Source organism: Portunus trituberculatus, chromosome 14, assembly GCF_017591435.1.
Source record: "Portunus trituberculatus isolate SZX2019 chromosome 14, ASM1759143v1, whole genome shotgun sequence".
Classification (NCBI taxonomy): Eukaryota; Metazoa; Arthropoda; class Malacostraca; order Decapoda; family Portunidae; genus Portunus; species Portunus trituberculatus.
The window spans coordinates 11,150,496-11,162,212 of record NC_059268.1 but is presented as its reverse complement, the minus strand read 5'-3'; the positions used below and the strand labels follow the sequence as shown (position 1 = coordinate 11,162,212).

At 35.4% G+C, this 11,717-nt stretch overlaps 1 protein-coding gene across 3 annotated transcripts; it reads right to left on the bottom strand.

Annotated features, from left to right (window-relative positions):
- Positions 1-2,305: 2,305 nt before the first annotated feature.
- Positions 2,306-11,202, bottom strand: LOC123503544. 3 transcript variants are annotated; one of them, XM_045253396.1, is made up of 4 exons: positions 10,924-11,202; positions 8,048-8,200; positions 6,500-7,011; positions 2,306-4,943 (listed from the first exon to the last, which is right to left on the bottom strand). In XM_045253396.1, exons 3-4 carry the CDS (start codon positions 6,695-6,697, stop codon positions 4,404-4,406), a joined length of 738 nt encoding a protein of 245 aa, XP_045109331.1. In that variant the 5' UTR covers positions 6,698-7,011; positions 8,048-8,200; positions 10,924-11,202; the 3' UTR covers positions 2,306-4,403. The 3 variants fall into 3 exon arrangements, with proteins under 3 accessions (XP_045109331.1, XP_045109332.1, XP_045109330.1); XM_045253395.1 differs by lacking the exon at positions 10,924-11,202 and adding an exon at positions 8,891-9,559 and having other exon boundaries at positions 4,035-4,943; XM_045253397.1 differs by lacking the exon at positions 8,048-8,200.
- Between the last annotated feature and the right edge of the window lie 515 nt (positions 11,203-11,717).

Below are 11,717 nucleotides of genomic sequence, written 5' to 3'. Positions count from 1 at the left end.
ATGACAAAGCTATCGTGATAGCTACCGATTAATTCAGAAAATAAAAACTGCCATGATGGTCATCAAGACCTTTACATTAAGCAAATATATTTACCAAAATACAACAAAAATGTTCTTACCCTGCTTGTTTCCTTTACAAAATATCCTTATGTATGTTGTATAAAACTGTAGTTGTGATATATGTATGCAACAAGATAAATATGCAAAAATATTATACCCTATGGCCTCAGTTACATCAGCCAACTAACATCTACAAGCAGTCACATCTTCACCTCCAAGTTAAACATCCTTAAATATACATGTACTATGAACATTAATAACTAATCACACCAGTCTTCGCCCTTCACTGCCAATCCATTTCCACGAGTGATATTCTAAATCCAAATTGCTGAACACAACAAAGTAAGTAGCCAGACATAAGTATGAAGTGAATCATACTTTTGAGCACTATAGTATTACATGTTCTTTCAACTACATCACTATCATATTTTGCATCATGCCTTCATGCTGTATGTGTAAGCAAATATGTACTTAGTAATGACCATATACAAAATTGAAATCCATGGTATTTTGTGCACTCATTGCTTACCTGAAAGCATATTTAAATTTCAACCATACATGCATTGCAAGTTCTCTTTTGGTATAAAGCAGCAAAGAAGTTTAATGTCATGTATAATAATGTAATATCTAACTATTAATTAGACTCAAAAGGTGAAGTACTGCTTTTGAGTCTTTATTAGAAATGTTTTGTCCAGCTCACTAACCTTTCTTTTTATTTGCAATTGCTTTGTCATGTATGACATCTAGTGGCTTAAATTCTAGATTAAGACTATGAAAAAATTAGCGTGATTTACACATTTAAAATTAAGAGGAGATTTTCATTAATTTAGCTTACAGTATTTGTGAATATATATATATATATATATATATATATATATATATATATATATATATATATATATATATATATATATATAATCACACACTTCAAAGCAATATTCCTCACTTAGACACTGGACCAACCTTAAGACATAAAAATAAAATTTTGTGACATATTACACCTAACTAATTATTTTCTTCAGTACAAACATTTATACCATTCCCCAGCAAAAATAAACAAGAAAAATAAATCATGCTGCTGCAAGCAGAATAATTCAACTGATTCTGCTAAACAGTCTTTTCCTGCAAATATAAGAAACAAAAATGACAAATGCAGACCATTCTCATAATTGAAGGTATCTTGATATATCTGAAATTATCACAATGAAACAATGAAACCATAACTGAAGGTGTACTGATATGTCTAAAATTGAATAACAAAACCGAGATGGCTAAAACATAATACACATATCATATATATTATCCATTTCCAGCATTGAATAGTATGTTGTGCAGAAACACGTTACATATAAAATAAATCCTACATTAGAGAACATCTTCATCTTCTCATGTTATTGTTAACTTTCTCTCCATAATGTTTTTCAATTATCTGCAAGAATTTTTCAACTCGCTTCTTTACCATCATGCTTTACTCAAGAAATGTTACAGTGTTATGTTAAAAGAACAAATAATTAAAAATACTGAAGTAATAATAATAATAATAAATAATAATAATAATAATAATAATAATAATAATAATAATAATAATAACAAGAAGAAGAAGAAGAAGGAGAAGAAGAAGAAGAAGAAGAAGAAGAAGAAGAAGAAGAAGAAGAAGAAGAAATCATAAAAATCCATAAACTGAAATAATTACAAGTACCTTCCTTCTCACTTTTTTTTTTTATCCTTCTCATGCATTAAATTTACATCTTTTCTTTAGTCTTCACTGAATCACTCATTTTGTTTCCACTGGTACTAAAAACTCTCTTTTCACTTAAATAATAATTTGATTCTAATAACTGTTATTATAATTGTCACTTTTGATCCCATATGTGTTTGATCTGCTGCAGTCTCTGTATGTGTGTGTGTGTGTGTGTGTGTGTGTGTGTGTGTGTGTGTGTGTGTGTGTGTGTGTGTGTGTGTGTGTGTGTGTGTTTCACTGTTTGATCTGCTGCAGTCTCTGACGAGACAGCCAGACGTTACCCTATGGAATGAGCTCAGAGCTCATTACTTCTGATCTTCGGATAGGCCTGAGACCAGGCACACACCACACACCAGGACAACAAGGTCACAACTCCTTGATTTACATCCCGTACCTACTCACTGCTAGGTGAACAGGGGCTACACGTGAAAGGAGACACACCCAAATATCTCCACCTGGCCGGGGAATCGAACCCCAGTCCTCTGGCTTGTGAAGCCAGCACTCTAACCACTGAGCTACCGGGTGTGTGTGTGTGTGTGTGTGTGTGTGTGTGTGTGTGTGTGTGTGTGTGTGTGTGTGTGTGTGTGTGTGTGTGTGTGTGTGTGTGTGTGTGAGACGCATGAACAGAGAGGTTATTGGTTTTCACTAAAGAGAAGTAACAAATATGGAATGCAATCCATTTGATTAACTCTAAGGAAAAATAAAACTTAATTCCTCTACCGTACAAAGGCACATAAATGCCTGAACAATAAAAAAAACACCCTACACTGATTGTCAAATAACTAACCATTTCTAAACATGGCAAGAGCAATTACAAGCAAATTAAAGAATGATGAAAAATGTGAACATCACAGCATGATGGTAGCAGTGAATCCACAACCAATTACATGCACAATATGGCCACAACAGGTCATGATGTCCACATACTTCTAATACGTAAATGACCTCAACAGTAATACCCAAGCAAAATATTTTCAATAATAGAGCCATTAGTATATGAAGAACATACTTGCCCCATAACAACCATACTGTGTTAAGATAAATTAACTGATAAAACTCATTCCAATGACAAAATCTTAGCCAGTCATTTCAACTATAACGATCTCATTTTCTTAACTTAAAAAACATTCCTTCTAATTACACTTTATGTATAACTCAACTCCATGTTATCTTCTTCGCTACCAATATCAACTATATAATAGTTATGTTCTATTAACTTTTTTTGCTGGTTTTTACGTACAGTTTCCCTAGAGTATTAGGAATAGAATTGTGCTTCCTTGCAGAGGACTTTTGGTATATGGGAACTGTTACCCCGAATGGATGCCCTACCTAACCCAAGTACTTAAGGATCTTGTGCCCCCAAATCACACGCAGCCCCACTGTACCACGGCAGCCTCTAGTTATGTTCTATTCACTGATAAATTTCAGTCAGAAAGCAAAAGCCATCATGTCATGCTGCTTGCTATGATTTCACACAAATAAAACAAATAAACACAAGGCATCTGAATTGGCTTATTAGTTCTAATTTACAGTTGCTACCAATACTAAGCAAGGCTGCAAAGTGAATTTGTTCAATGAGAAAAGCAGTCTTATGAGATTAAGCCGCTTAGTAAATCCTTATGGCTAGTAAGTGCAAAATCACAGCTATTGCATCCCAGTGAATAGGACAGGAATAATTTTGAGACTCAAGAGATGAAAAAGCACACCCAACACAACACTCTGACACTTGCACATTGTAAAAGTGTAGTTATCATATCCGTTAATAGACATTTCCCATTTTGTTGCATAGTTACCTTTTTATCCTCTCAATAAAGGTCTTCTACTTGCATCCTACACTTCACTCTCCTAGTTCTTAGTTTCTCAACATTCAATCTATATATTTCAAATAATTAAACAAACATATACATGATAGTATCCCCAGAAAAGAATGATCCCAAAAAAGCTACATGCCAATGTTCTGGTTACATAAACCAAGATATTACTATTTCAATCTATTGCTGCTGATTGTTTTGTTGAAATGTTAATACTGTAACTATTATCATCTGGAACCCTCCTGGTGCAACCATCCTTAATAATAGCTACATGCTGTGTTCATTTGTACAGGTATGTCACTGATGGTTATCGATACTGAATAGATATTGGTTTAAACAATACATTATAATAGGAAGATGCTCAATTCTTATATATATATATATATATATATATATATATATATATATATATATATATATATATATATATATATATACTATGCTGTTATTTACTAGTATATATCAACTGCTTTGAATCTAAGTTACCCCTGCATATAATTAACATTTCCAGGTCAACAAAGAAGTCAGCTTTGAACTAATAATCAAAGCATCAAGACATTATCAAAGTAATAATTTAACTAAATATGATGGTGAAAGCATTTCTATTAATAATTTTTAAGGAATGTCTTGGACATTCAGTTATAAAAAACATACACAACTAGACTTCCAAGGAGTAAAACAAATAATAAATAAATAAATAAAAACAAAAGATTTTTGCGGTGTTAAAAATAAATAAATAAAAACAAAATATGACAATGTCAATGAATATGTTGTGTTTTAACCATGAAAAATCAGTGCTCAGCTACTGCCTCACAAGCAGCAGGTGAAGCCATCTCACCAGGCCCTGGCACAGTTACCCTTGTAATATTTTGAGAGTCATGAAGTCCATTTGCTAAGTCATCCATATTGTACACATCCTTATCCTGATCATCATTTTTACAAGTAGTAACATTTGTTTCAGGTTTCCCTACAGTTGGTGTGGAGACATCCACTGCAGAATTACCAGTAGGGGTTGTGTCCTCTTTATCATGACCTGAGTCAAGACTCTGAGGTTCTGCATGCTCAGTGTCTGTTGATGGTTCATCCAAGCCTGAGTCATGGGGGCTGTGGGAGCGTGGCAAGGTACTGGGTGGTGAGCTGAGAGAACTGGGAGGATTATGGCCTTCATCTCCCGCACATTCAGGCTGTGTGGCCTCTTCCAGAGAAGCCTCACCCTTCAACCTTTTCTCATATTGATGCATAAACTCTGGATCCACCTCCCGTAAATGCTCCAGCAAAGTTTGCCGCTCAGTCTCAGTCCAAGCACCAAACCATTCATGGAACAATTTCATCTGTTGATGTAGGTATAAGTAATTATCAATGATACAATATCAAGCAAGACAAAGATTATATCTTAAGTCATGCACAAATGACATTAAAAATCCACAAATGATTCAAATTCACTGTTTCATGATGTAGAATTGACCAGAAAATAACTGAGTTACAATATTTAAGATAAAAACTTTGCTGTACTGCAGGGTGTTGAGCAATATAGACAGGTTTCCACAAAAGTTTAATGATATGAAGTTTACTATCATTTGAGTATGCTGATAATTTGATGAAGTGCTTCTTGCACAACAAAGGCAAGTTAAGGTAATTAGGATCTCTTATTATGTGAGCCATCTGGTGGAAACCTCTACATATGGATCCCACATTGAGATCACGTATGGGATGAGGTCTTTCTATTTACTGGGAGGATCTTATATTGAACTATGTTTTGGAATATAGTACAATCCATTTGCCATCACATATAAAGAGGATTTGTAATGCACTTGAACTAGGGCCTGAATACAATATTTTCTAATGCAAAAGTAGTATGGAAGGTACTCAAAGAATCCTTCATCAGAAATTATTTAAAAAATAAAGGGACAAGTTCTTATTTTCATCAATTCCCAAGATAGAATCTGTTGCAAATGGAATCATATAAGTAAAATGTCTAGCTAACCACCATATAAAGAAAGGGAATACATTTGTTTACTTATATCTTTTCATTTTTAACTTTTCAAAAAGAGCATAAGTTAGCAGTTCTCTGAAACTTTGTTGTATTATGTTAGTAATCACAATGCAAAAATACAAAAAGTTGTGAGAATATCCAAATCAGATTTTTCTATATTTTCTCACCAAAACAAGTCATTAGAAACTTCCTTTTCTCCTCTGATTCCTATGACCAATGACAAGACAAAACAGGGCCAGATCAGACCACTCAGATACCATGAGCAAGCCAGGAAAACCAGGAAATCTTGCAGATTTTAATCTCTTTATTAGCTCTGCCAGCTCCTTCTTTGAGTAAGGGGAGCAAAGACACAGCATCCAGACACAAGACTTGTGGAATAGAACTTGCTATCACACAGAGAAGAGCTCACAACCTGGTTACAAAAATGGATATAAGTAATAGAATCCATTAACTAAACATCTCATGAAGGTAATGGCACTGATGTTCTAAAAATATTCTAATGATTCCTTAACAGATGATGGTTATTACATACTATTTACATGTTCTGGGTCAAAATAAAAAAGATCAGATACAACTGTGGTGTTATACATTTACCAGCTGTAGGACTTTAACCTGTCGTTTTGTGAGTCCTTAACCCTAACATCTCCTCTATCTATCTCCATTACTCACACTATCAACCTTACAATCATCTTGGCCATTGGGCCACATAACAATCATTATAATGACTAAACTCAATTTATCTCATTCTATGCAAATATGACTCATTTATATAAATTGTAAAAAGAATGATTTATCTACATACATACATTTGCACTTTATCACCAACCATTTCTTTTATCTCTCTTACTATAATCATATAGTGGGTAAGAAAAATTAAAACTTGATCTAACTTACCTGACAGTCAAAGAGAGATGGTCTTCTGCCTTGTGAGCTTAGGGACTCATAACCTCCAACAAGGCCATTCAGATTATCTTTAGGTTGATAAGCTTGTGTCAGTACAGGCAAGAAATCTTCCCTCTGCATTTCTGACCATGACATAAACCACTGGCTTAAAAAATTTACTTGGTCTGCAGTTGTATGTTGTTGTGGCATTTTTGTTAATAGATCGCAATGTCAACAAACAACAGAAAAATTATCAATTGGAACAAAGATTGTTTATGACAAATAATTTAAGTTAAAAATGCCTTTCACATTTTTTTCTCTGAAGAACACTGGTCTTCTGTGGAACACTTCTGGTTAACAAGAATGTGAAATTTTTCAACAAATTTAGGGTCGTAACAGTGCAGGTTGCAGAGAAGTACGTTGCGAAGATGGCAGGTCCAAGAATCAAACCACTGAGAGAACAAACGGAGCTGGCACTGGAGGAGTGAATGGCAGCTGCTATTCAAAGTTAGCTGATTGAGTCCCTGTAAATCAAAATAACTAAATTAAATAAAATACACAAAATAGCTGTATATACATGATCAATACAATTACAACCAAATCAAAGGGCATGGTGATAATTTTGTAAAATGTCAATGAATATGCAATAACTTGATAAAGTATATTAAGAAATGCATGGCTGAAATTCTACCCTTTTCTGCATAAAACATGTCCATTCTCAAGGAACTGGCTACATCATATAATTAAGTCTTCTCATTCTTACATCCTTCTATTTCTCTGCCTTTTCACATGCACAATAATATACATATATCCTTCCTGTCATTTTCTTCCCTGTTTTATAGAGGAGATTAAGTCATCTTCAAATGCTGAACCTGATCAATTCAGCAACTTGATTCACACTTTCTGGATTGCATTATAATTCATACACTGGATTCTTATTTCCAAGGATCATATCTGTGCTACTGAGGAAATACAGGTATTCACAATGAGGTGAGCTGTGGTGGCTGGTGCCTATTTTAATATAGAGTTCGGTATATGCTCCTACAGTTCTCTGGAGATGCACATTTTAAGAATGTTTCTTGTGATACATCTCAATGTACTGCACCTATTTACTTATAAATTTTATGCTAGTAACCATACTATCTGGTAATGTACTCTATATTAATATATAATGATTATTTATTGTTAAGCATCTGGTTAATGTAGCATAACACAAAATATTTGCATGTTTTAGTTGGCCTTCACTTTTTAATATTACTTGCATTTAAATAATGACTTTTCAAGACTTCAGGTATGCAGCATGTTAAAAATACCTCTGCAAATAGTACCAAATCAACTTACAAGAGAAGTATTTGTTATTACTTCCTTAGACTTCAAACATTCACATTTACTTATTGCACTACAAAATATAGGCAGGTTGCAATCTACTTTTCGAAATAACTCCCTACACTGGAAATAAGCTAAATCATGCTGTTATTGTATATGCCAGGATAAGCAATTTTAGCAGCACACAACTTTCATTTTACTTGTTAGTAAGAAACGACAATTTAATGATCATACTTGGAATAGTTGGTCAATGTCCGGTGGAACAGCTTTCTCTACCAAGGCATTTAGGAATTGCTCTCTCTGCTGGTCTTCCCAGTTTGCAAACCAACTCAACACACAGCGGAGCTCCTGCTCCTCCCTACTTAAGGACATTTATACTGGAGCCACCTGAAATTATGTATATCTTAAATCCAAGTAGTAAGATATAGTTTTCAAAGTCCTTTCACAATACACTGTGGCTTCTTACTAACATTACTCATAGCACAATGGCTATGTTTGCTGAGTCTCCCAATACAAAGGAAAGCAGGAAACGCCTGCTATTCAAGAGAGTAGAGTGACATGAAAAGAATCTCTTATTCACTTAAGGTTAAGTGACAGCCAAAATAATGTTTCTGTTCATCTATTAACAAAGAAATGCCTGAATGATCATACCAAGTTCTATCATCAATCAATTACCTACAATGAGATCTTATTTTTTAAATCAAGAGTGATCTAATGCAAAACAGTTGAATCCTTGTTGTTCAGGCATGTCAAAACATCATTCAGACAATAGAACACACTCAGGAAACATTAGCTTAGGAAGACTTGAATACTAATGTTCAGTACAGCTGCTGGTGTTGCCTTGAAGATGGAGCATTTCACCTTTGTGACAGCACATTCTCATCTTTCCTCTCATTCTTTTTCACAATTCAAAGAACTAATGTACTGTAGCTTCTGTAACATTTTTTCTCATTATGAGATATATATTGGTACAAGAGCATCTTCAGACCCTGAAATTATTCCCTATAAATGTTAACAACTTGAAAAGCAACTGGTTACATAAAACAACCCTAAATAATGTATTTTAACAATCCTCACATTTGATAACCTTCCTTCAAGTCCACTGCAGGTTCATTTCTATACTCCACCAGACAGTTTCTCAACAGCCACCACTGAAGTAAGCTGCTGTCCCCTATAGTTGTTAGATATAGTTTTCTTTCCTAACCACATGCAATGTCCACAGTCTACTTTTTTGAGAGTTCTCTGCAGGTGAAATTGAGTTAAGGTTAGAAAGTTGTAAGACTAGTTAGATTTACTACAACCAAAAGCCCCTCAATGTTACAAGACCATAAAACTGACACATGGCAATCAGCACAACCCTGGGATTCCCTTTTATGGTTAAGATGTTGAAAATAATTACACAGTATAGCTTTATACAATGAACACCAAATTTCCAAGCTTAATATTGAATTAATTTTTAATTCTGATGTTAACCACTGAAAACCAATCATAATAACAAAAAAACTTTAAAGATTATCCACTGGGACTGGCTCTTCCTCTCACCACACACTGTGAACAAAGCAGGATATGTGGGTCAAGCTGAAGTTCACTGCATCTTCATTACATATCACCTTACTAATATTATTGATACCACTGTTTCAGTCAAATAACTGAGTGACTGAAGCAGATTTACTTATAATTTTTCAAAGCCCTGTATCAAATGCCGACTTGTCAGTCATTTTGTAGTGATCATCAAAATAAGACAAGATATTTTATTTCTAGTTCACTTAATTTGCTTTAGGAGTAGAGGTCATCTTGGCTGGCTATGAAGTTAAAGTGACTGGTTAGATTTAATTTCATTAACTTTTCTTTTATGAGGCTTGACTGGTTAGATTTAATTTCATTAACTTTTCTTTTATGAGGCTAAGACTCATATCTAACAATTTATTTGCCTTATATGACAAGAGATTCATGTGCAACTGTCAACCTGATTTGTGTTGATCCATGAAAATTTAATAATTAGCTGGGTTAAGCTAAACTAGAACAGCTCTAACTAAGAGTCTGTGTTCAGGGTAAATACAAGAATGGATCATATGTGATATTTTGATGAAAACAGGCAGAAGAGTTAAGAGATAGGCATATCAGTGAAAAGGAGGAGGGAAATTGAACAAAGCCTGCCTGGGACCTAAATTCTCCATGCGGTATGGCCCAAGCCACATAAACCACACAGCCTGCCATTCCAGGACTCCATTTCTCCACAACCCATGGGCTCAGTCAGTCCAGGATCTTAATTTTTTCATGAGCCACTTAATCCAAGCCAGTCTAGGATCCCAATTCTCCACAAGCCATGGGCCCAGCCAGCTTGGGTCACCCATTCTAATAGAAGTCCACGACTGACTTATGGCACTGCAATTATAAGGATTTCCTACATTTTCTTGCTAATGCATTCCCTAATATGTCTATGAAAATTATCCATGGTGGATAGCAAGTTAGAGGGATATTATATGGTATTTATTTCTTCAATCTCACAACCCTGCTTCCCCACAAACTTTTCAGTCTTGTGAACTGAGGGAAAAGGTAAAAGAAAAGTGGGGTAGCTTTTTCATGGAGCAACAGTTTTATCTCAACATCTTTATAATGATTAATATATATCTCATACAAAACTCAATTCCGATAAAAATAAGTTTAATAAAACAAAACAAAAAATAATATTAACTTGGTTTACCAAAACTTAATAAATGTCACCTGATTCGTCTAAACTCTTTCTGAAGTTGTTGGTAATTTCGCAAACATCAAATGATATATATCAGTAAATAAAAAGGTCAACAATGGCTCCCACAACCAATTGTGTACTGAGTGCGTAGTGGTTCCCTGCCTAGTTGACATTGAATGTCACACAACAGGATGTCCATCAGAACATAAATAACATTAACCCGTAATTCTGCAAATCAGTGTCAGCCAGACCATCACGCTGGTGATGCTGTCCTACCAGCCTTGGATTTCATGACAAGTTGCCTTCTACCTTCATTCCACTACAATTACGAGTGGAGTTTGCCTGCATAACATACTGTGGAGGTGACGATCATTTACCGTTTGCTGGACGTAAGTGGGAAGTCAAAACAGTCACTCACCTGCGGGCGGAGAAGGCTTGAATGCGTGTGGCAGGTGTAAGGGCGCCGTCCAAACCTGTGGTGGCTGAGGACAGGGAGCCAAGACGCGGACACGACCCACAGGTGCTAACGGAGGGAGAACGGGGGATTGGGAGGGAGGGGGAGCAACACATTGACTAGCTGTTTTCTTACTTTACAACTAAAATATCACAATCTACATTGAAAATTAAGGCTGATCTCCATCTATGGGTATTCGATAAAGTAAGCTGAGACGCATATACTTTTTGACATCAGGGTCGGTCAACGGGACTTGGTCTGGTGTTCACACTAGCGCGCAGTTCAAATTGTGGAACTTGGATGTTTCCGCAAGCTGTGGTTTCACCAGGCAGGAGCCAGTGTCACTTACCCTGGGGTAAGTTATGCCACTGCTATGTCAGCATGTATGAGGAAGAGAAACCATGTCTTCCATTTTTACATGAGCACTAATTCCTTTACAAATACAATAGTGTCGGGGGAGCATGAGCGAGTGGCGAGTGTATTCAGCTAAACAGTAGAACTGGGCAGGAACCGTTCCCCTACCACACTCAAAAAGCCACGCAACCCCTCAAAGTGCCCCTAAACACACCTAAAACTCACTAAAAATACCTAATACCCAAATCATCCCTATACACATCCAAAAGACTTCTAACACACACCCATACAGCTTAAAACACTCAAAATTAACCCCAAAATAAACTCAAAACACCACACAATCCCTCAAAATGCTCCCAAAACACACATATACTGAAACATATCTCAATCCACATAATCAAGGT

Coding starts and splice junctions, on each gene's coding strand:
- LOC123503544 (XM_045253396.1), bottom strand. CDS start 6,697: ATGCCACAACAACATACAACTGCAGACCAAGTAAATTTTTTAAGCCAG. Junction 4,944..6,499: donor CATCTCTCTTTGACTGTCAG/GTAAGTTAGATC, acceptor CTACATCAACAG/ATGAAATTGTTCCATGAATG.